General features: G+C 47.1%; 1 protein-coding gene across 1 annotated transcript in view; it reads right to left on the bottom strand.

The window, feature by feature from the left end:
- The window catches only part of ANGPT4 (angiopoietin 4), a 69452-nt gene extending 62623 nt beyond the window's left edge, over positions 1-6829 (bottom strand). Inside the window, exon 1 of the mRNA XM_078651718.1 lies at positions 6049-6829. Coding sequence (XP_078507844.1) covers positions 6049-6312 — 264 coding nt within the window. The 5' untranslated portion in view covers positions 6313-6829. The remainder of the gene's footprint in view (positions 1-6048) is intronic.
- Positions 6830-25989: the final 19160 nt, after the last annotated feature.

Here is a 25989-nt window from a genome sequence, read left to right as displayed (position 1 = left end):
CCAAAAACCAACGCCTGCTCAGACCAGTTCTTAGCCATGTTATCCAATGGGAGGTGGATAACATGGCTAAGAGCATTTTGTCGCTAATGCGTGAATATCGCTGTATTCTCAGCGATACTCACGCATTTCGCCACTATCAATGGATATTTTAGCACAATGGAGAAAAACGTTGCTAATAGCATGTTTTCTCCGCTAACATATCCAGCGATAAAAAAATCGTCGCTAAGCCTATTTAGCGATAATTATCGCTACTTGTTGGTAATATGCCCCTCAGTCTCATCGTTTGGTATGCAGAAAAACCTTAATAACAGACCTTATCTATTAGAACAGTATATGGATGGCATGGGTAGTTTGGTGGTTTCTATTAAAACAAGCATTTGGCATTGGATTATGAGCTGGAGGGTTTTGTAATAGAGCAAATGAGAAAACAGTTTAAGAAAGACTACTTTTAATATAGTTACTGACAAGGACTGGTCACCTCATGTCATCCTGGCCCCCAGGGCCAGGCTATCTACAGAGCACATCTTATTGCAAAAGATGAATATGTTTAATAGACAAATCCACTCACTGAGGCCAGGATTCTCAGATTTAAAAAGGGAGAGAAGTGACGAACATTGAAAAAGAGGGCAATTACACCGCTCTGCTGCAGCACTACCTACAACCATTGTCTCGCTCATTCAAAGGTGAATGCAAATTTTATGTAGCGCTTCAAGCTGCAGGTACCAGCTTAGAGAGGAGACACTGCCCCACCCAAAGATACTCATGGATGAAAGAGATTTGATGAGACTATGCCATGAATTAACCCCACTGACCTGCAGGTTGAATGCAGAATATCTGTAAGTTTGTCCTTAAGGGGCCATTATAAAGGCTACACAAGCTCTTCTTCCAGGATAACACTGTAAGACACGATGGGGGTTTGAAACGCGTAGACCTTTTTTTGTGACCTAACAAGTGTTCTTTAATTTATTGAGTATCAGGTCCATATCTGATTATGTCAATTAATGAATCTAATTTTTTATTGACCTGAATACAATACTGTTTGGCAAACTTTCTCCCTTGGTTTGAGTTTCATCCTATATATTTCTGATTTATCGGTGTATTTCCCTAACCTCTCCCTTGAACTTCTCTTCTGTTTTCTTCTCTTCTTTTCTGTTTGTTGGAATTTGAGCTTGTTCATATTTCTTAAATGTTGTAAATATGAAACGTAATGTAGTGTCACATTTGTTATTGTTTTATTTGTATTTACTGGTGTATTGTTTTGTGGTCCGAAAAAAGAATTTAGAATGTTCATGAAAATAATAATATGAACTAGACAAAAAAACACAAAAAAAAAATAAACATTTATTTGTTTTACAATCACTATGAGTGCCACGTGTGATTGTGACGAATGAAGTGGGAATAGATATCAGTATTGGCATTTGTCTTGGTGTATTCAGGATATGAGCATAAAGCTTGTCTACTTTCTGCCCACCTTTTTAATAGGCTACTTTCCCTGTCCTTTGTAAATGGTGGCTTTTCATTGGTCATTAGGCATAATAGTCCCTCCTTAGTACCTCATTGTTTGTTCTTGTAACCTCCCATGAGGACCTCCCTGTTACATGTGTTGTTACGCCCTAGGTTTTAATTACAGCCTTGAGGCACTATTTTCTTAAAGGCCTTCAGACAGGTCCTAAACTAGGTTGGCAGGTTACTTTACTTGCTAGCACATCTCACATTTATATTAAACCTTCTTTAGATTTCCCTTCATCAGCTCTACATAGAGTACAACCTAATCCGGAATTAGTATAATATTTATTTTGTCACATTTCAAAGCAACTAATTGTATATATGGACAAAGCTATTTGAATGTACTTGTGGTATTATCTTGCATGCAATGCATTATAGGTAGGGTGGATTTACCATATCTTCTGCAGGGTGCAGTATCACATGTGACCAAAAGTTTATGATGCTTTAACCCCTTCGATGCTGGATCGTTTCCGCCGCTGTGCGGTAAACAAACGAACAGGGCGGGCCGTGGCGAACCCCAGCCGTCATCCGCACACGAGCGCCGCGGAGAGTGACGGCTGGGGTTCGTCACCAGCATGGAAGGGGTTAAGAGCAGCTTGCGGTACTGCACCTAGACAAGCAGTGCTGGTGCCTTGCTCAATAGGAACCTCTAGGAGCAGCTTGCAGTACTACACTGAGACATGGAATGCTAGTTCATGGCTCAATACGCAAGCATTTGGAATGCACTAGGTCTTGAATTACTGACAAGTATGAGCCATTGGTGTTGCAGATCAGTAATGCGAGACCTATTGCATGACAAATGCTTGTTTTTTTAAAGCACTTCCACTTCCTGTAAGAGAGTTCTAAATACAGAACACCTTGCAATCATAGAGTATCGGTTAGACACCACTCTCAGAGAGAGCACTCTACTGTCAGAAAGCACAAAGCGCTCTCAGAAAGGAAGCATTCTGCGACCATGGAGCACTCTCAAAAGGGTGCACTGTGCGACAAGTGAGGACCCCACCACGAGAAAGAAGCTCTGCTCCCAGAGAAAAGTCTCAGAGAGATGCACACTGCTACTGAACAGTCTACGACCATAGAGTACCCTCAAAGAGAAGTGCCATAGGGCACCCTCACAGAGAAACGCCAGGGAGAACCCTAAGAGAGAAACACCAGAGCACCCTCAGAGAGAAGCGTCAGAGAGCACCCACACAGAGAAGAACCAGAGCACCCTCAGAGAGAAGTGCCCGAGAGCACCCTCACAGAGAAACGCCAGGGAGCACCCTAAGAGAGAAGCACCAGAAAGCACCCTCAGCACCAGAGAGAGGCACCAAAGAGGACCCTCAGAGAGAAGCACCAGGGCACCCTCAGAGAAAAGAACCAGAGAGATGCACACTGCTACTGAACAGTCTACGGCCATAGAGTACCCTCAAAGAGAAGTGCCATAGGGCACCCTCACAGAGAAACGCCAGGGAGCACCCTAAGAGAGAAACACCAGAGCACCCTCAGAGAGAAGCGTCAGAGAGCACCCACACAGAGAAGAACCAGAGCACCCTCAGAGAGAAGTGCCAGAGAGCACCCTCACAGAGAAACGCCAGGGAGCACCCTAAGAGAGAAGCACCAGAAAGCACCCTCAGCACCAGAGAGAGGCACCAAAGAGGACCCTCAGAGAGAAGCACCAGGGCACCCTCAGAGAAAAGAACCAGAGAGCACCCTCAGAGAAGAACCAGAGGGCACCCTCAGAGAGAAGCACCAGGGAACCCTCAGAGAAGAACCAGAGAGCACCCTCAGAGGAGAACCAGAGAGCACCCTCAGAGAGAAGCACCAGGGCACCCTCAGAGAGAAGCACCAGAGCACCCTCAGAGAGAAGCGTCAGAGAGCACCCACACAGAGAAGAACCAGAGCACCCTCAGAGAAGAACCAGAGAGCACCCTCAGAGAGAAGCACCAGGGCACCCTCAGAGAGACGGACTAGAGAGCACCCTCAAAGAGAAACGCCAGAGAGCACCCTCAGCACCAAAGATAGGCACAAGAGAGCACCTTCAGAAAGAAACACCACAGAGCACCCTCAGAGAGAAGCGCCAGAGAGCACCCTCCAAGAGAGGTGCCAGAGAGCACCGCCCGAGAGAGGCACCAGAGAGCACCATCAGAGAGAAGCACCAGAGAGCACTCTCAGAGAGAAGCGCCAGAGAGCACCCTCAGAGAGAAGCACCAGAGAGCACCCTCAGCACCAAAGAGAGGCACCAGAGAGCACCATCAGAGAGAAGCACCAGAGAGCACTCTCAGAGAGAAGCGCTAGAGAGCACCCACAGAGAGAAGCGCCAGAGAGCACCCTCAGCACCAAAGAGAGGCACCAGAGAGCACCTTCAGAAAGAAACACCCCAGAGCACCCTCAGAGAGAATCGCCAGAGAGCACCCTCAGAGAGAAGCGCCAGAGAGCACCCACAGAGAGAAGCGCCAGAGAGCACCATCGGAGAGAAGCGCCAGAGAGCACCATCGGAGAGAAGCGTCAGAGAGCACCATCGGAGAGAAGCGCCAGGGAGCACCATCGGAGAGAAGCGCCAGAGAGCACCCTCAGAGAGAAGCACCAGAGAGCACCCTCAGAAAGAGGCGCCAGTGAGCACCTTCAGAAAGAAACACCACAGAGCACCCTCACAGAGAAGCGCCAGAGAGCACCCTAAGAGAGAGGCGCCAGAGAGCACCCACAGAGACAAGCGCCAGAGAGCACCCACAGAGAGAATCGCCAGAGAGCACCATCGGAGAGAAGTGCCAGAGAGCACCCTCAGTGAGAAGCACCAGAGAGCACCCTCAGAAAGAGGCGCCAGAGAACACCCTCAGAGAGGAGCGCCAGAGCGCACCCTCAGAGAGAAGCGCCAGAGAGCACCCTCAAGGAGAAGCACCAGAGAGCACCATCGGAGAGAAGCACCAGAGAGCACCCTCAGCACCAAAGAGAGGCACCAGAGAGCACCTTCAGAAAGAAACACCACAGAGCACCCATAGAGAGAAGCACCAGAGAGCACCCTCAGAGAGAGGCACCAGAGAGCACCCTCAGAGAGAAGCGCCAGAGAGCACCCTCAGAGAGAAGCGCCAGAGAGCACCCTCAGAGAGGCGCCAGAGAGCACCCTCAGAGAGAAGCGCCAGAGAGCACCCTCAGAGAGAAGCACCAGAGAGCACCCTCAGAGAGAAGCGCCAGAGAGCACCCTCAGAGAGAAGCAGCAAAGCACCCTCAGAGAGAAGCACCAGAGAGCACCCTCAGAGAGAAGCGCCAGAGAGCACCTTCAGAGAGAGGCGCCAGAGAGCACCCTCAGAGAGAAGCACCAGAGAGCACCCTCAGAAAGAAGCGCCAGAGAGCACCCTCAGAGAGAAGCGCCAGAGAGCACCCTCAGAGAGGAGCACCAGAGAGCACCCTCAGAGAGAAGCGCCAGAGAGCACCCTCAGAGAGAAGAACCAGAGAGCACCCTCAGAGAGAAGCCCCAGAGAGCACCCTCAGAGAGAAGCACCAGAGAGCACCCTCAGAAAGAAGCGCCAGAGAGCACCCTCAGAGAGAAGCACCAGAGAGCACCCTCAGAGAGAAGCACCAGAGAGCACCCTCAGAGAGAAGCACCAGAGAGCACCCTCGGAGAGAAGCACCAGAGAGCACCCTCAGAGAAACACACTCTCCCATCGAAGAGCACTGTAAAGAAAGCACTCTGCTGCCAGAGAACACTATTTGAAAGAAGCACCCTACCACCAACAGCACTCCAGAGCAGAGACTGCTCACAGACACCACAACAGGGGCGCCGCCCTCTGTGACCAGGGAGCTCACAGCGGATGGAGTCCGCCAGCCTGACCTGCTCAGTGGGGGATGATCTTTACCACAAAGGTTGTGCCGCCGTGATCCATGCCTGCTGCCGCGGGCTCCAGTGGGACGAGGGGGGCTATTCATCAGGGTCAGGGTCGGATTGGGATTGAAAGTGGAGTGGAGTGGTGTGGCTCACTGTGGAGTGGTGTGGCTCACTGGTTAGAGGCAGCAGACCCAGAAGCAGGAGTCGGCCCGGGACCAGGGTTCAATTCCCGACGCGGCAGGGTCGTGGACCAGGGTCAGCGGACTCGATAATTCTCGCCTCGGTGCCTACTCTAACCAGGGGTCCCACTCGGCAACTCTGGGCATTAGCTTGCCTTATGTCCACAACGGCCCCATCAACGCCGGGGATGCCTGGCTCCACATTGGGGACTCCCAGTAGGGACCATCGAACAGGGAAAGCCAGGACGGGTTCCCCAGCGGTATACCGCGCCAGGATACTCCGGTAGTAATTGAGCGCGTTACAAAACAGCTTATAACATAACATAACAAAATCGGCCCAGGCACACAAAAAAAATCGGCCCCCATTTGAATAATGCCTTTCCTCAAATCACTGCTGCAGAGTACTTGGAAGGAGGGTGCAGATTATAGGACCCCCCACTGCCATAGTGAACGTGGGGTGATGGTGTCCAGCTGTTGGCTTGTTATATGGTGTGTCCCTGGTTTGGTCGGTGTAATGCACAGTATTGGCCGGCAGGGGGCGCTAGGGTGTCAGGCACTCACCTTGAGCAGCCACTGGGTGGCATTCTCCAGGACGCTCTCCAGCTCTTGCAGCCTCTCCCTGGACTCGTCGCCCCCCAGCGGAGGGGCGTCTCTCTGCATGGGCTGGGCTGGCCCCCCGCTGGGCTGGCAGTGGTCTGCCTCCGGCAGGACGAAGGTGTAGGAGCAGGGCCCGCGGGGAGGCTTCCTATGGACGCCCCTGCCGGGGTCCGCACAGCAGGCGGCGGTGACGCACAACAGGGCCCCCAGGAGCCCAAGTGCGCGCATGGCTTCGACTCTCACCTGCTCTGCCCTGGTGATAATGGAGGGGTTGAAGTACCTGGGAACGCGCCTACACCCGATAATACCTCTGACACCTCAGTGGTCGCGTGCTGTCCCACAGGCCCTCTCCTGGCACGGGGTGGTGGCCACGTGACCTGTGCGCACCTGCGCACCGACTGGCACCGGCTGTGAGGCCTCTAGGCCCTGGCCTGCCTACATGGGGCTCCCACTGTCCTGGACAGTCACTCGTGCATCCTCACTCTCTGCCCCTGTCTCCTGGTCTCTTGTCCGCTCCATCCTCTCTCCTCCACGGAGACCCCCTCTCTTTTCTCTCGCTCACTCCCTCTGCGCCTCAGTTCTTCCTCTGCCTCCTCTCACTGTCTCTTGGGCGTCTGACACTTCATCTCTCTCGGGTTTCGACTCTCACTCCAGCTCTGTGATGCAGACGCCGACCCTCCCTCCCTCGTGTCTGCGCCTCGTATTCTCCCCTCGCTCTTCTCTGTTACTTTCTCCAAGTCTCTCCTTTTTCCAAGCCTTGTCTTTTGCCTCACCCCTCTTCCTCGGACTCCCCCTCTCTACGAGATCACGCCTTCTATAATGCCCTCTCCATGCCCCTGCTCCAGCCTGCCAGGCCTGCTCCCAAATGTTTTGTTGAAAAACAACGAAATTTCGGTGTTGCTGTCCCTCCCCCACTGGTACTGCGGCTCGAGTTTCACAAGAAGGTCTGCCTGGGCCCTCTTCCCCCTGCACCTCTTCTGCCCTCCCTCTCTCCTCGCCCCTCCTACCTCCCTCTCCCAAGACCACAAGCTTCTCCTTCCCTGCTGACAGGCCTCCCCGGCTATCAGTCACTTCATTCCATCATAATAACCTTCATGGGAGGACTGGGGGGTCGTTTGGTGTCGTAATTCCCCGTGGACTCCGATAAAGGCCTCGGAATGCATTTTGGGACAGTATGGTCGAATGTTACAATAATTACAACAAGGATGAGAACAGTCAGGAAAATGTCGACTTCGACTTCATGACTCCAATGCTTGGCGGTGACGCTTTTTCCGAGTTTTATTTATTTATGCATTTTTATATAGCGCGGACTTTACCCGAAGGCGTCAGAGCGCTTCACAATAGGAACATAAATGAAACATAATGAGAAACATTACACATTGACAGATTACAAAAGCATACGTTACGTTACATAAGGTAATAGTGACAATTGTGAGCAAACAAAATACATGAGGTAGTAAAAATTGTGAGCAACCAAAAATACATGAGGTAGTAAAAAGTGCACAAGAGGAAAAAGTGACAAGTGTGCGGTTACAAGAGAAAACAAAGTATCATTTGAGGTATAATACTGCAAAAGGTGCTGGACACTCATGCACAAAAAGCACAAAAAGAGTTAAACTCCATGGGGCATATTTACAATAACAGGCGCATCCCTGCAAATCAGCAGGGATGCGCCAGTTATTGTGCACCACAGCTCCGCCATGGTGCAAAAACGGCACAGATGCGTCACGCATCTGTGCCGTAAAAGTGACACATTGCTGGAGTTGCGTCGCAAGCTCGACGCAGCTCCAGCAATGCTCTGGGGACCCTATCTAGTTAATGCTGCGTCAATCCTTACGCCTGTTTCAGGCAGGCGCAGGGTTTTGACGCAGCATGGGCCTAAAAGAAGCTGAGTGGAATCTTGTAGAATTCACTCAGCCACTTTTAGGAGGCGTTCCTGCGTGGGAACGCCCCCCCCTGCACAGGAACGCCTACATGTGGCGCAGGGAATTACAACGTGACGCATCTCCCAGATGCGTCACGTTGTAAGTACCTCCGCACCATGGACCAGGATTTACGCCGCCGCTGCATCACAAAAGTGACGCAACGGCGGCGTAAATGAGGCGCAGGGGCTTGTAAATCTGCCCCCATGTTTCCAGCCCGGGACTTTCATTGGACACACTAAGGCGTCTGGGAGTTGTAGTCTTCAGGGTATATTTACTATCTTTAGCCTGTGAGCTTATGCAGTGCAGCTTTGTTTTGAATGTATGGGCTAGTTTTTAAAGTTATGGTAAATCTCAATGAAATTTTGGGCTGGGTTGTGTTGGGCCATGCAAGCACCCGACACAAAATATTAATGAAAATGCCCCTTACTTTGCTACTATGCAACAAATTTGATATTTCACCTAAGGCAGGTTCCACCGGATGTATTTGATTATTTGGCTGCAGTCTTATCCACATAATTGTGGTTTTTCCCGCAATTGCCACATAATCCATTATCTGCTCCATAATCAGCAGATTTTAACAGAAAAATTAATTCTAGTGTTAACTGATCAAAAGTTGCTAACAACGTAGCAACACTTGTTCCCACACAGTGGAAGCTCCTTCTCAAAGGTAAAATGGGCCAATTTCAATTTCTTATTCCTGTATTCGGGTGTTAAACTGGTAGTGTTAGGGCGAAATCTTTTCCCAGTCAGTGTTACAATTTGTAAAAGTTGTAAAATAATGAAGTAATACTATCACAAAATGTGCGGCATCACACAGAACCTCAGCCTTACTCCCCACATAAAAAATTCGACCATAGGAGCTCTCTTCACTCTTCACCGCCTCAAGAAAATTAAACCCTTCAATCCTGTTGATGATTTTAAATTAGTTGTTCAATCACTGGTACTGTCTAAATTCGACTATGGTAATGCCATTCTCTCTGGAACACCAAAAGTCCACTTATCCCAATCAAATCAGTCCTCAACATCGCGGCCAGGCTTATTTCTGACTGTAGACGGTTTGACCACATCACCCCCATCCTTAAAGGTCTCAAATGGCTTCCCATTGAAGGCAGATCCACCTTCAAGACTGCTTGCATTACGCATAAACCCATGCATCATCACACCCCATTGTATCTCTCAGATAAACTCCACAAAGCGGGCTGCTCTAGAGAAATGAGGAGCACCAATGCTCTCATACTAGTTCCTCCTTTGTTAAACAAGAAATCTACTCAATCACGCTCCTTCTCCAGAAATGTGCCTACTATCTGGAACTCACTCCCTAAAGATCTATGTTGCAACTCCTGCTCCCTCAGCTTCAAAAAAAGACCTCAAGCTGCACCTTCTCAACAAATACTGGGGTCCTTAATCCTTGCCGCCTAGCATGGTGTCTCAACCTGCTCCCGACTGTACTAAGTTCCCGCCCCATTATACCTGACTCACTCCCCCCACTCTTCTCATTTCTTTTTAGGTTTCGCCCTGGCGTTGCAACTGCGTAGCAGTTGCTCTGCCCAGGGCGAAATCTCATGATCCTACATATGGGGCTTTGGTCCCGCCTCTGTCTCCCATTGGCTAGCTCCATAAATGGAGGCTAGCCATTGGGAGACAGAGGCTCTCAATCACGCTTTCCCGTGAAAACGCGATTCGGGGGCGTTTCTCTGTCTTTTTTTAAGTCCCGCCCCTTTGTCCTGGGCCGCGCTGTCATTGGCTGCCGGCCCGGGACACCCCCGTGACGTCATTCCCCGGGCTGCGCTGTGATTGGCTGGCCGGCCCGGGACCTGACTTGTTAGTTTCTGTTCCCGCTCCCCCCTCCATTAGCCGTGTTCCTGTTCCCTTTGTTCTCGCCCCCTCCTGCTGTCTCGCAGCTTGTGGCGGTCATGGAGACGTGCGCTTGTTTAATTTATTGGCACAAAGACGTGCTTCGCTTACAATCAGCACGCCATGCCCAATTTCACTTTCGAAGTGCAGGCGGGACAATGGCGGCCGTTTGTACGAGTGTTCAGTAAGCGCTTTTAACATTCGCTCCAGAACCTGAAGCAGGCAAGTCTTAACGATCATGCTCAGAAAGCCCTTATATTTATTTTGTGGACGATTGCAGCCAGGGGCAGACTAGGTTCAAGCAGTCCGGCCAGGATACGTCTGCACTGCAGCTCAATTAAAAAAAATACAACATCACGCACTCTTGCACGCCGGGAATGTGAGATGTGCCTGTGAGCTGCAAACGTTTGTTAACATGGGAGACAGAGGTGCCGCAGCTGAGCAGCGTAGTTCTGAAGTTTGCTGTAAGACACGTTCATCTTCAGTTATGCTAAGAATGAGAAATGCGATCACATGCTGCGAGGTGGCCCTAAACCAGGACGGAGCAGTCCCTCGGCTATTAACACAGCCGCCAGAACGGGCATCACACAGCGAAGTCAGTGCCCTGTTCTCAATATTGCTGTTGCAATGACGCCACACATGGTTTGCCTTGATTGCAGTGTTTTGCTGTATTCCCATTATTTGTGCCTCACTAGAAGAGATGGAGGGCAAGCAAGGCCAGTGAGTGTGCATTTACATTAATTTTGTACGTTTGTGCGTTTATAGAATTCTTGCTGCAATTGTCACAATTTACATTATGCGCCGGTTCTTGTTGCTGCTCAAGCAGCAGGGTTTGTGCAGAGGCTCAGGAAACAGGGGAAGTGTTTTGTTTAAGTTGTACAGCACAACTGATACACTCTCTCTCCCTCTTCATGAGAGATGACGGGCCCTTCCTCTTGTTTGTCAAGTGTGTTTTGGTTTGGACTTGTTACGGTGTTAGCGGGCTTCACCTATTCGGTCTTGTGGCAGGATAGTAGGAACACCTAAAGTGCGAGCTTCCTTTATTACAACCAAAAGCGGCCAATTGTATTGGTCGCTGTTTTCAAAATGATTTTTCGTGAGGCAGCTGGTTTTTTTCGAGTTTGGTGCTGGTCGGGAAAAGCAACTGTTTTGACCACCTAGGTCTGCTTTTTGGCGCACTTCGCCTGGCAGCCCGGGATGGATTTCCCTCTGGAGAGACGACGCTGACTGCCCGTCCATGCTCAGGTAGGTAGGGTGAGAGTGTGTGGGGGGAGGTGAAGTGGGGTGGGCAAGGTGTATCTTTCACATACCCTGTCTCCCTTAGCAGGATATTGCGATCGGCATTCGTATCGCGATATCTTCCGTTAAACCGGCACCCTGGCACTTGTCGCTGAATGATGGTTTTCTCTCCAAGCCCCCTCTTCACCCACCGCCGTCTCGCGCTCGTTGACCCCTTTCCAAGCACCGCTCCGACCCCTTTACCTCTCGGTACAGGTCCCGTGCTCCCTCACTTACCTCTCCCCGTCCCCTCATTTTGTCACTCACTCCCCATTGTGCACTGTCAAATATTATTCACTCTGCGCTTGAAGTGGTAACATTCAGTTTCCGACTTCTCTTATTTTACCGGGCTGCTGCTTTGCAATTTTAAAATAACCACCATCTTGCGCTTTATTCTATGCTTTATGTTTAGTAATTCAAAAAACGAAACTTTAGCATTATATTACAGTGCAGTGTATTTATGATAATTAATGCTGCTCTGTGTCGTGGCTTGCTCTTTAGCTTCATATTTAGTCATAACATACCTATAAATTGTCCAGGCACAGCATGTTAGTGGGGGTCGATATAATTTAAAAGCAGGGGGTCTGTGTGGTGGGTGGGTGCGTGTGGCTCTGTGTGTGGGTGGGTGTGGTTCTGTGTGTGTGTGGGTGCAAATGCAATAGGTCTCGCATTTGCGAGAGATTAATCTATTGGCATTGTAAATGACAATGCCATTTATTTATCTGTTTTCAAAAACAACACATAAATAAAACGTTTGTCATTTACAATGCCAATAGCTCTAACTTTTGCAAAGGCGAAACCGTTGCATTGTAAATGCTTGTTCATATACTTCTAACCTCTCCCCTCCAGTTCTGTTCTAATTACTGTCTACTCCCCATGCTATCACCTCTCCCATCACCCTCCTCAGTTCCCTCCTTCTTTCATATCCCCCCCTCATCCCTGACCTCCCATGCTAGCTTAACTATCCAATGCTTGTTATGGCCTAACTATATTTGTTATTTTCTTGCCCATGTTATAATTGTTCTATGCATACTGTTCTTACTGTCCTGCATTTTACCTTTTTGTACAAATGTTATATTGGAATTGTTTTCCTTGCCTAACCATTGTAAAGCACCTTGATGCCCTCGGGTCTAGCCAGCGCTATATAAAACCTTTTAAATAAATAAACTGCATAATTTGCCTTTTCTTGCTGCATAATTTAGTCAATCACGCATCATAATTTGGTTATTGCCGGCAGCATAATTCTAGTGGTGCGGACCTAAAGGCATGGAGTTTCGATCGCCACAATTCTTGGCACAGTGGTAGGGGCATCACACACCGTTTGACTCGTGAGGACTTCACAGGCTCAACACAGTACTTCAATGTTTCTTAAAACAAATTCTTAATAAGGTAGAAAATAGAATCCAATAATGATTACCAGGTGGAAGTGTGAACTCGTAAAAATTATATATAAGTATAAGTAGGATATAAATAAGACCCGCTATCAATATCTCAATTACGATGAAAACAGGTGTCCAGTTGTAGTCCCAAGATTAGAACATAGACTCTCTAGTTACGATAACCCATTGGTGTAAATAAGACCCGTTATCAGTATCGCCGAAAGGACGAGCAGCTACCGGGCAGCGTGGTGGCTTGCAACGGCATCGGTTAATTGCCGGTGGTGATTAAATGAACGTAATGCAAGAAGGAATAATGTCTTTTAAAGCTGTCAACATGGATCCACTGGTTAACCACTGGTTAGCCATTTGCTGATGGTTTGTGCATGCGTTTGTGTGTGTTCGTGTGTGCATGTGTGTGTGTGAGAGAGAAAAAGAGTAAGAATATCAGCAATTTACAACTTTCCTCCTTCTCAGCTCGATAAACTGAATACTTATTAAGTTAGGTAATAACGTCTGGTGTTTAGACACCTTAGAAATGTCAACACCGTGGCATTAAGCGCTTTATGTATATGGTGCAAGTTATCATTTTATAAAGGCCCACACACCATATTGGGCTGGTGAGAATTCTCCTACGTAGAATTTCTGATCAATTTAGTGACAGACAGTGCACATTTGAGCATGTTACCCACGTTAGATCAATAACATTGATACTACCCTTATAATATTTGAAAACCACTTTGTAGGAAGATTTGTGGGTTCTCCCTTAGGCAATTTAGAGATGAATTGTGCGCAAATAGTGCATTTTGAACCCATTTGAAAGGTACAAATTGTCAAAACATTGGATGATTTCACAGCTATTGTTTACATGGCCCTGAAGCTTATAGTAGGCAGCAAAAGCTTTCACGCTGTGGAGGCTACAAGTGGCTTTTATTTGTGGGGTTTAAACATTACTTTCTCGTCGTAAAAATTACTAGTTTGTTGTTGTTGACACATTTACGCCCATCTATACAGCGAGCATGCAGCCTATTGAGCCATTTTACTGGGATAGAAATCTGCAAGCTGTAGTGGCGCAGAGGCCTCAGGCACAGAACTATCCCACTGCTCTTCAATCCTGGCACCTGGAGAATGCACTTTGATTTATGGAGAAGATTTACAATTTTCATCTGGTTCAGTGCACTCCAATGAAAAGCTGAAATGGGAAGATTATTTTAATGACAAATAACCTTGAGAGGTTGAAAGCAAGTGTCCATGACACTACTAAATTCATTTCAGGGACATTTTACTTATTATTATAAGTATGGGCTTCCAATGTGCAGCAAGCAAAGTGCTCATGGGTAAAAAGTCTTGACTTGTAGAAAGTGTCCCACTCGACATGGGACCCCTGGCAGCCCAAAAAGTTCTATCAAAAACAGACAGGGTAAAATCCTGCACATCACACCAGTGGTTAAGAGGCACTAAAGGTCCATTCAGCAAAAGTGCAAACTAGGGAGTACTCGTGCAGTAAAAACAATAAAGGGAAATGATTGTAAAGATAGATAGGCAATGTGAAAAGCATTCCACATTAGGCAACACAAGACACATATATTAATCAGTCGCTACATGTAAACAGTTACTAAAGACAGGTAAAGTCTGGTGTTAAGATCACAGGCCTCACTCAGTCTGGGTTCTCAAGTTCTGTGAGTGAGTAGCATCTCAAGCCTAGGTGTTTGCTTTGCATTATGGGAATTGCAGTACTGCTCATCTGATTAAAAAAAACTGAGCTACAAGCCACAGGCGGCAAAGCAAAAACCTGGAACCTCATGCATAGAAGTAGTAAACTTGAGAGCTTTGCTGAGGCCAGTCGAGGCATGGTCTGGAGGTGACAAAGCTGGGGGAACTGGTGACCCTCTGCACCGTCCTTCTCAACATACAGACAATGAACTTCAGATCTCATCTGACTGCACTCTCAAAGGTGAAACAAAATAACCACAATAAGGGAGTAATGCAATTGGATTAACAAAGCCCTTAACAAACTGATACCCCAGAAAAATGTCACACACCAAAATGGAAATTGAAGATACCGTGAATCAATGAGGAAATAAAAAAGAAAAAATGCAACTGCCCTCTTTTGAATGTTAATGGCACTAATCAAGACACCCACTATATAAAATATGCGCCCAAATACGCAAAAGGATCTAACAATCCACCAACAAAAAAACAAAAGAGTTCTAAAGCCCTGGATGCACCTCAGTGATTAGTCCTCAATCACAAGGTTTCTGTAACCTGATGACACATCATTTTGTTACCAAAGCTAAAACACTGAAGGGCTTATGTACAAGCTCATTGCGCAGCTGGTGCATCACTTATTTTATGCATCGGCAGCACAATGTGCCGGACCATAATTACAAGACCACGTAAAGCCACTCTGCATGGCTTTTCATGGCCTTGTAAATATGCTTTATTTTCATGCATTACTCTGCGTGAAAGGGGCGTTCCATGGGTGTTGCTGTGAGGGTTCCCACACAACATCCATAGAACCTGACGCATTCCCAGATTTACAAGGTTTCATAAACCTAGGAATGCATCAGATTCCATGCCTCCTCAGGCAAGGCATAAGGGAGGCGCAATGAGGAGAAGTACCTTTATTTCTCCTTGTTTTTTCTTTTTCTATGTGTGCATAGAAACAGGAAAACACCTTGTGATTGTTTTGTGCAGGAAGGTGTTCCTTCCTGCAAAAAAACAACCAACCCTACAAATCAGACACACTTGCACCATGGCGCAAGGGTGCCTGTGTTAGTACAAGGCAACCTATTGTGCGCCAGCGCAAGGGAAAAGGACAGGAATGCGCCTTGTCTTGTAGATACGAAAGACACACAATTGATGGACGCAATGCAGAAAAAATCAGAACATTCACCCCCAGTCAAGAGATCTGGGTTAAATCCATCATTCTTTTTCTCACCATGCCACACCAGTTTAGACCTGGCCATAGGCAAATCAGTCTTGACCCTGTGCCTAATGGGAACAGTCCAGCCCGAACTGCCAAGCCTGGTCCTCCCTGGACCAGAAACCAGCATCCTGGGACCGGTTTCGGGGTTGCACATTCCTGCCCGTTTCTTATGACACATGGCAGCGCAGCAGGATGACTTGCTGTGCTGCTGTGCGTCAAATATTGTACATGAGGCCCTAAGGGGCTTATTTACAAGCCCATTGCGCCGCAAGTGTATCACTTTTTTTGGCGCATCGGCGGCGCAATGTGCCTGCCCATATTTACAAGGCCACGTAAAGCTACCCTGCATAGCTTTTCATGGCCTTGTAAACATGCCCCCTTTCACCCATTACTCTGCCAGAAAGGGGCGTGGCTTTTGGGTGTTGCTGTGGGTGTTCCCACGTAACACCCATGGAACATGACGCATTCCCAAATTCACAAGGATTTGTAAAGAAGGGAATGCGTCAGATTCCTAAACCTTCCCAGGGGAGGCGTAAGGGAGGTGTAACAAGGAAAAATACCTTTATTTATCCTTGTTTTTCCTTTTTCTAGAAAGAGGAAAACACCTCTCGTGATTTTTTGTGTGCAGGAAGATGTCCTTTCCTGCACAAAACAACGCAGACACCCTTGCATCATGGTGCAAGAGTGTCTGCACTGGGGCAACGCAACCCATTAGGTGCCAGCGCAGGGGAAAAGGGCAGGAGCGCGCCATATCTTGTAGATATGGTGCAATCCTGCCCATTTCTTTTGAAGCACAGCAGCGCAGCAGGAAGGCTTGCTGTTCTGCAGTGTGTCAAAATGTTGTAAATGAGGCACTAAAACTCTGTCTTGTGCACGGTGCATCCATATGGAGAGGGCGAGAGGAGGGAAGGCAAAGTTAGAGAGAGCAAGAAAGGAATTAGAAGTCACTTTAGAACTCAAACTCATATTTTACAATCATTTAAGGCTGCATTTAAAGCAATCATTTAAAAAAATGAGTTTTCTGTAGGTGAAAATCCTACTAAATATAAGACAGTTGCTCATTTTATCCACTCCACTGAACCATCACCAACCCCACTGACTCCCCCATCACCACTGACGCTGCCTACTGTGCAATCGCACCCCTGCATGCCAGCTCATGAGTTCTAAACAGCTTTGTTGCTATTAACCAAAATCCTCCAGCACCCCCCAGCCACCGGCATATAACACTCCCTATTACCTCGGCACAGCTGATAAGTTTTCCAGGTCATGCGCTGCTCCAGTCCAGGTTTTTTTAATACGAAAAATGGGGCTAAACAATGGAATAAACAAGACTACAAGTCTCAGTATTCAAAAGAAGACCACCTGGACTGGAGCAGCATATGATACATGGACCTGGAAAACTAGGGCGGAGTGCCCCTGATACCCTTAAATCATTGTCTTGCTTAAGGGTGCCAGGCGATTCCATGACAAGAAGGCTGTAATGCTCCAATCCTTGACCATTCATTTACAATTAATTGCTTTCAGGCGCCTTAGTTTCAGAGGCGCGACTGGAGAGAACCAGGACTACAATTCCCAGAATGCATTAGTTTGTATGATTAGAAAGCCAGGACTGGAATACCGTAGGCTCTGTGGCAGGGGCTCATCTGGTCATCTCAGCCTTTCACTGAATAATCTCCTCCAGCCCAGATCGACTGCTCCCCACACCTCCTCTGTCCTGATACCTGAGCCGAAGGCGCCACGGCCCCCCCGTCAGTGCTGTTCCCAGCCTCTTCTGATCAGGAGCAGCTGAGCCCTCCAGGGACTCCCAGACTATTTATAAAGCACAGCTCTGCCGCAAGGCAGGGAATCTTGGCAGATGAAAGGAATACATCCGGTGACCCCCTGTCCGCAGAAAGCGGGATGAGGCAGGGGCCACGGAAAGCATCCAAGACACGCTGTCCTGCGGAGACTCTGCTAACAAGCTTTTATTATTCCAAGAGCCCCATGTTGCTCTTTCGTCCTTTCCCAGCCTCTTTGCACCTTCTGCCTTCCCTGTCTCCAAACATCACTCTTACAGCTACAAATGCCCCATGTAAGACCTTTCTTCTATTCCCTGCATTTTAGCGAACCACACAGGTTGCACTTTGCAAGCTGGGATTTGTGTTTTTTTTTTCAAACACTGCACGCATGGGCTCAAAAATACTATGCTAAGGGCCACATGCATCAAGCTTTTTTGCATTCGCAAACGGTACGAATCGCAAAATTCGGTCGTTTGCGAATGCAAAAACCTTTTTTGGGATGCATCATTTTTTTTCCATTTTTCGCAATTTAACAAATCGCAATTTTTTGCGATTTCTTAAATTGCGATAGCAATTAAGAAATCGCAAATTTTGCTATTTCTTAAATGCAATGCATGATTTTTTTTAAATTGCGAATTCGCAATTAGGAAGGGTAAAATTACCATGAAGTAAACCTTCATGGTAATTTGCGAAAAGTTTCAAAAATGCACAAAAGTGTGTGGTTCTGAAAATTCTGGACTCGTGTAATTATTCTGGACTCGAGAATAAAAACTTCATCGTAACATGACGAATTTAGTATCTAAAGACCGAGAATGACGAGTACACTATGTACAAGCATTTTCAGCCACGAAATCGTCATTTTCGTTCAGAACCCTCGACTTCCATTTTGTGTATGGACGCCATTTTCTGAGTTGCCCTTTACATAGGCTTATAATCCAGCTGAATTCGATTCCACAAGGACACATACACTTTGATCGACTTTCCTATGACCTGGTCAAGTTGGAACCATTGCCCCAGGCCGAGCTCGTTAGGTCAGTTCCCCTCCCAGTAGCCGAACAAGATAGCATCAAGGCTCAACAAGCCATAAAACCATTTCAGCGCACACACACCTGCCGTATCTTGCTCGCATCTGCCTCTGCTCTTTTTGCTTGACTTGCTTTATGGTGGGGAGGTGCCCGTTTTTATTGGGGGTCCACCGATATCTGATGAAATGTTGGGCCTTGCCGGGTGATTTGTTGTAGGCAGCACAAAGTGAAATATGGACATGTCATCATGACTCTGCTTTTTCTTTGTATTAAAAATATGTCAATGATCTACTGTAAAACCAAGAATGTTTGCCTGAAGCTTAAAATTCTGTATGAGAAGAGAAGCCTGTCTTTGTAAATTCGAGCAGTCTCCTGAGAATATACTTCCCGTGTGTTGTACTTCTAGGACACTTGTTACCTTGGTTGCAGCCAATAAAATCGATCCTTGACTTCACCTAGAAGACTCTGAGTTTCTGTGGTCTGAATCAGGAAGGACTCGAGGTCTCTGGGTGTACCCTGACACCGCTGGGTTGCCGGTTCTGTGCCGGTTCTTAAAAACCCAGTACCTCAACTGGCGCCCAACGTTTGGGGCGATTCCAGTGGTACCAGCCCAGCCAGAGGTTCGTGAGGAGCTTCGTGTGGAAATTCTGGAGGACGGCCAACCACTTCATCGACCCCTGCATGTCGACGTGGTCCGAAGGTCTTTGCTGCGAGGTTCCCCGCTTCCCAACGGCTACAGAGGACTGCTGCCCTGGCTATCGTCCTGATTTGGACCCTTGAAGTTTGGTAGAGCGAAACACTAAGACGAGTCTTCTGGTGACGTCATCGATATCTCAGTTAAGTATAAGTGGAGCGTCTCCCAGTCCTTAGTTGGCTTTGATTTGGAGCTTGCAAGCGCCAAAGCCGAAGGACTCGTGTATTCACGAGAAATATCGTAATCGATAATCCTTTGAAGTTTGGAGCTAGACTAGAGAGCGAAGATGCCTGGTCTTAGACTTGGAAATTTGTTTTGTCTTGGTTGTAATAATAGGGACTTCCGATTGGAGGACTCATGTCCGGTTCCTCCGGTTGGAACTCCAACTTACGAGTTATATGTGAAACATGGGGTAGGCCCCATCACATACAATGAAGTGTGGATCAAATACACAAGAAAAGATGGTGTTTTAAAATGGCCCCAATATGGTAGCTTTGATACCGAAATCTTAGATAACCTCGAAGTTAAACTTTTCAAAAAGAAAGCCCGGCCGGCGATGTTTGACTCTTTTCGCCTATGGCGTAAGGAGGCCAAACAAAAAGAAATTAAATTAGAAAAGAAAAATAAGAGAGAAAAGGGTATTTCAGTAATGCAAGCTGCTATGCAGTTTAAAGACAATGAAGAAGAGCAGATGAGTGAGCAGTTGCACAGGCAACGTAAAATGGCAATGGATAAATGCTATCCAGTTTTGCCGTCTCTTCAGCAAGAGGCAGCAAAAGAGCGTGACAAAGATCCATTAATGTCACATTTATTAAGTTCGCCACCCCCCTATGCGCAAAATGCCACGGCACCCCCGCAATCTTTAGTTGTGCAACCTGTGCCTCCTGTTCCTCCGCAGCACCCACCAGCTGTTCTCCAGCTGACTCCTGTCCCTATGGTGCAGCCTCCTCCAGGCCCACCGACCACATCTGTTTCACCTGTGCTTTCTACGATTTTGCCTAGTGTACTTTCTACTTCTCCTAATGCTCCCTCTACGATTTTGCCTAGTGCTCCTTCTATTTCTCCTGATGCCTCCTCTGCTATTGTCTCTGCCCCTGCCCTATCTCACCCCGTTTTTCCACCCATTCTTCCTTCAGTTTCACCTTCCGTTCGGCAGAAAATGGCCAGCACTGTTACTAACCTTTTCTCACCTCTTTTCGGGTCGCCTACTACGACCCCTAACATGGGACGCAGACAGTTGCGAAGTCGACTGCCTGACTATCAAGAGAGAGATTCAATGAATCGTTTAGCGCGTAAATGGGTTATGGATACTGTAAAGTATGATGTAGAGTCTGTCATGGAAGTCTTCCATCAATGGGAAGCACCCATGCAGAGATATGTTTTTGAACAAATGTGTGTTTTCCTTTGTGAGGATTTGGAAGACAATGATCTGGAATGCAACCCGCAAGAGTTGTGTCGTGTGCGGTTCAAGTTTGGAGAGGGCATGATCGTAGGTCCCGATGTCGAGAGAGCGGTTGAAATATTGTTATCATATCGGAGTAAGGGGAGCAGTTCTGGGTCACAATCTGAGCCTAGTGCATCTAGTAGGAAAAAGGCGCGACAATACCCCATGAGAGAAGTTCCCCCACAATGGAGAGAGGGCGACACAACTGTTGACCCCCCCATTCTGCCACACTTTCAGCGTGTATGGGTACATGTCCCATGGAAGCGAGCTGAAGTTTTAGCACTTAAACAGACATTACCTGATCCGCGTAAAAATCCTGCGGGGTATTACAAAGAGTTGTCACAAACTGCTGGGTCATGTATAATGAATTTAGCCGATATCGATATGTTATTTGGGAATGTTGTTCCACAGCCTTTATGGGGTAAAATTCGTCATACAGATCATGATCAGGAGTTAGGTGACTCATGGGCTAATATTGCTGCTGCAGATGCCCGACAAGTTGGTGGTGCTAAACCTGAGCCTTTAATAGCAGAACTCCCTGGTAAAATAGTTGATTACATGAAAACGATAATGCCTGCAATACGTGTAAATTGGGATAAGTTGTCTGCATGCAAGCAGAAGAAAGAAGAAACTGTCTCAGATTTCTTCACCAGGTTTGAAGAAACATTTGTCGACCACAGCGGTCAAGATATGACCACAGAAGGTGGTCAGAGATTGTTCGTCGATAAATTCGTGCACAATCTGCTTCCAGAATTGTGTGAAAAGTTAAAGGATTCAGAAAGTTCTTGGGCTGTGTCATCTTCAGCCCAGATATTGGCTACTGCACAATATTACGAAAATAGAGACAAGGACGAGAAAGATAGAGCAGAAAAGAAAACTAAGGAGTTGAAAACGAAGGTTTTGTTACAGCAAGCATATCCGCCACGTGTTGGGGGTGGTCAAAACAATAGTGGTCAGAATAACTATCAGAATATTTTTCAGCAGCCTCAACAGTATCAGAGGAACTCGCAAAGAGTCGAGTACACTCAGCCACGTGTCCCTGTAGGCCCCAACCAGTGTTCATATTGCAAGGAAGAGGGTCATTTCAAGTATAGTTGTCCTATTTTGTTACAGCGTGCAAATGGTGGTTCTAGTGCAAGAGGTCGTGGTGTTCAGCAAGCGCCTAGAGGTAGAGGACGTGGAAACGTCCCCCAGAACGCACGTCCCCTTCCACCCCAAAATTCCATGAATAGGTTCGATCAGCAGAACAACGCATCTGACAGGACAGCTCAATACTATGTTGACGATTACTATACAGAAGATGAGTATTTGGAGGGTAATGATTGCTAGGACAGCCATAGACAAAGAGAGGGAGTTGTTTCAGTTCCAGTAGATCAGAGTTGACCTTACGTTGAGGTGATTACATCAGGTGTGTCAGAGCCTTTTCTGTTGGATACTGGTGCTACAAAGAGTTCTATTATGCACTCCAAACTCCCTGGCGCACCTTTGTCTGGCGAAATGAACGTTTCTGTAGGTTTTTCTGGCGCCCCAGTTAGAAATCCGATTTCTGACCCTTTGTCTCTTTCTGTTGGTCCTTGCGAATTCAAAGCACCCCTTATTCTGACAACAGGTTGTGGCGAAAACTTGCTAGGATTGGATTTGTTAAAAAGATTGTATGCGACTTTGTACTGTTCGCCTTCAGGAGTACAGCTTACTTTAGGTAAAAAAGTGGTTTCTCAAATGTATTTGTCGAGGGATAAACTTCCAGCAGAATTGTCGTTTCTTCCAGATATTCTTTGGGCCGCTGGTCCAAATGATGTGGGCCTTTTAGAAATACCACCATATGTTGTAACATTGAAAGCCAATGTTCAAATGCCACGAATTCCCCAATATAGGATATCTAGTGAAGGTGAAAAAGCTTTGCTAGCGATCGTTTACGAATTGATTGAAAAAGATGTGATTGAAGAAACACGAGGCAACGTTTGCAATAGTCCTGTTCTGCCTGTTTTAAAACGAACTGATCCCTCTCAGCCACCTGTGTACAGATTCGTGATTGATCTTAGAGAGGTGAATAAAATAGTTGTGCCACAATTCCCAGTTGTCCCCGACATTACCACATTATTGACTATGATTCCAGCTTCTGCCACTTGGTTTTCGGTGATTGACCTGAAGAATGCTTTCTTCAGCATTCCGATTGCTGAAGAAAGCAGGGATATTTTTTCCTTCAGTTTAGGAGGTCGCAGCTTCCGCTTTAAACGCGCTCCTCAGGGCTCCTGTGAAAGTCCGTCAATATATAGTCAAGCTCTAAAAACGCAGCTTGATACGATTATTCTACCTGAAGGTGCTGCCCTTATTCAGTATGTGGATGATTTGCTGATTGCTGCAGACACCGAGGAAATTTGTAAAAAGGCCACGCTGTCATTGTTGCATCATCTGTGTGATTTTCATCACAAGGTGTCACTTTCCAAACTGCAATATTGTCGACAAGAAGTGACCTACTTAGGTCACCTCTTATCGAAGGAGGGAAGGAAACTGACCCCAGAAAGAATTCAGGCAATAGCGAAATTGAGTGTGCCAAAAACACAGAGAGAAGTGCGTGCTTTCTTGGGCATTACATCGTACTGTAGACAGTGGATTACGAATTTTTCGTTATTAGCCAAACCCTTGGTGGCATTAACGTGTAAAAATACACCCAATCCCATTCCTTGGTCTGAAGAGTGTCAGAAAAGTTTTCTCGAATTGCGCACAGCATTATGTTCGGCTCCTGTGTTAAGTACCCCCAACTACAGTAAGCCTTTCACATTGTATGTCCACGAGAAAGAGGGCTGTGCATTGTCAGTGTTGACTCAGTTGTTTGGGGGTAGGCAACGTCCATGTGCCTATTTTTCGTCGACTTTGGATCTGGTAGCTAGAGCATTGCCAAGTTGTTTAAGAGCCACAGCAGCAGCAGCTGTTTCTATTCGACAGTCTGCTGGTTTAGTAATGAATAATACACTAGTCGTGATGGTCCCACATGCAGTAGACACGTTGTTAAATAGAACCAAGACACAGCACTTAACTAGTGCTCGATTGTCAGGTTACGAATTAACATTGTTAGCGAGTCATGTGCACATAAAAAGGTGCAATACTCTAAACCTAGCCACATTGTTGCCAATTGTAGAGGAATCAGGCGTTTCAGAACAGCACGATTGTTTTCTTAGAACAGAGGAAGAGACGAAAGGGAGAGTAGATTTATCCGATACTCCTCTTGCTGAATGTGATGGTACATTGTGGGTGGATGGTTCATGCTTCAAGCTCCCGAATGGTGACACGACTGCAGCATATGCTGTTACGACTTTGCATACAATTGTTGAGGCTGCATGTGTCCCACATAATTCAGCTCAAGCAGCAGAATTAATTGCACTCACGAGAGCATGTGTGTTGTCTAAAGGAATGAAAGTGACTATCTACACTGATAGTCAGTATGCATTTGGAGTGGCTCACAGTTTTGGACGATTGTGGAGAGAACGTGGGTTCCTGACTTCGCATGGAGCTAAGATTCAGCATGGTCAGTTGGTGAATGAGCTTCTTGAATCACTCACCTTGCCTCTGCAAATGGCGATTGTGAAATGTAGTGCTCACAAGAAGGTGACTGATGATGTTGGTCGTGGAAATGCATTTGCTGATGAGATCGCGAAAGAAACGGCAAGGAATGTAATGAGCCGAATGTATGTTGCAGGCCCTGCAAGATGGACTGGTGATGTTGGAATGTGTGAAGACACGATAGAGAGTGTGAAGTCCATCCAAGCTGAGGCCACAGAGAAAGAGTTGAGCATGTGGAGAGAAAGTACGGGTAGAATGGATGCAAATGGTTGCTGGATTGAATTGTCAGAGCATCAGAGATGGTTGTTACCCGATGCATATGTACTGGCAGTGGTTACAATGGCTCATGGAATGGCTCACATCAGCGTGAAAGGAATTTGCAAGTTGTTGGCTCCAGTATGGCAGAATCCAGGGATTCCCAAGTGTGCAGAGAATGTTGTCAAGAACTGCATGGTGTGTCTGAAACACAATCCTGGTAGGGGAACCCCAACTCCAGCTGGTCATTTTGCACCTCCTACGTATCCGTTCGAGGTTTTGCAGCTAGATTTCATTCACATGGAGAGGTGCAACAATTTAAAATACGTACTCGTTGTTGTTTGTGCCTTCTCAAGATGGGTAGAAGCCTATCCCCTAAAAGACAACACTGCCTTGTCCACAGCAAAAGCCCTTGTGAAAGAGTACTTCCCCAGGTTTGGAATGCCTAGAATGGTCTGGTCTGATAATGGAAGTGAATTTGTGGGTCGTGTGATGAAGAGAGTGTGTGAAGGGCTAGGTATTCGGCAGAAGTTCCACGCTGCAAATCACCCCCAATCAGCTGGATTAGTAGAATGCTACAACGGCACTTTAAAACTTAAACTGGCCAAAATCCAAGCGAGCACAGGTCTTAAATGGCCTGATGCTCTACCCTTAGCACTCCTGTCCACCAGAATGACTGTGCATTCACGAGTGAAACTTAGCCCTTATGAGATCGTTTTTGGCCGGCCAGCCAACATATGGGGAGTGCCTAGACCCACTAAGTTCAGCGAGCTTGAACACCCTGTTTTGCTTGATTATCTGTATGAATTGACGGCTAAATTGCGTGTTTTGCATCAACAGGTTCATGACACCCTGCCTCCGGTCTCTGAGACTCCAGGTCACTCCATCGACCCTGGCTCCTGGATTCTTGTTAAAAACTTCCGGAGAACTAAGAACGACCAGCCCAGGTGGACCGGACCGCACCTCGTCCTTCTTTCCACAAGATGGGCTGTTCGAGTGGAGGGGAAGGCCAACTGGATCCACGGGGTCCACTGCAAAAGAATCCCTTCACCTCTGCCATATGACCGGTGGGTCCAGAAGGGTGTCGCTGACCCAGAACCTAAAACCGTGCCACATGTCATACCTTTCAGTGATGCACGTGTAAAAGGAACTAACTCTGAACGTGAAAGCGAGAACATTTTGCACAAGGCTGTGACACCATCCAAGCGATTGAACACTACAGAGCCTGAACTCTTGTTCCAGGATCAAACAGTACCCGGAAGAGAACGTTACAATTTGAGGCCAAGACCCATGGACAAATAAAGTAATTCTTTTTTCCTTCCAAGTACTTTTTTTAAGTGTAGCTCTCCCATCTGAAGAAAACTTGCTTATTTTTGTTTTTCGAACCGCCATCCGGGTTCCGCTGCTAGGGCCGCGATTGCTTAAAGTCTTTTGAGTGCAGCTGACGACGTTAGGTCGGCAGTTCTGGTTGGTCTAAGGGAGTTGCCCTGGACTGACAGAAGCATTCCTTAGCAGAATCAACCTCCCGTCGCGGGCAGCACTTTAGAGAGGATGGAGTTTTCCGAGATGGAGAGACCTACCAGACCAACGAACTTTAAACGCAAATTATGTAAAGTGATGACAAAGAAAAGTTTTTTAATATTGTGCATTTGTATGTTATTCAGTATGATGATATTTTTAATAAGTTACGTTTTATTCTCTTTTCGTGTAACATTTGCACCCACTACATCACCCATACCTCCTCCTACTGTTTCCTCTCACTCTTTCCACCCTCTTCCTGACCATG

Source organism: Lissotriton helveticus, chromosome 7 (genome assembly GCF_964261635.1).
Source record: "Lissotriton helveticus chromosome 7, aLisHel1.1, whole genome shotgun sequence".
Taxonomy (NCBI): Eukaryota; Metazoa; Chordata; class Amphibia; order Caudata; family Salamandridae; genus Lissotriton; species Lissotriton helveticus.
The sequence above is the reverse complement of the archived record's forward strand: the minus strand, read 5'-3'. Positions and strand labels throughout refer to the sequence as shown.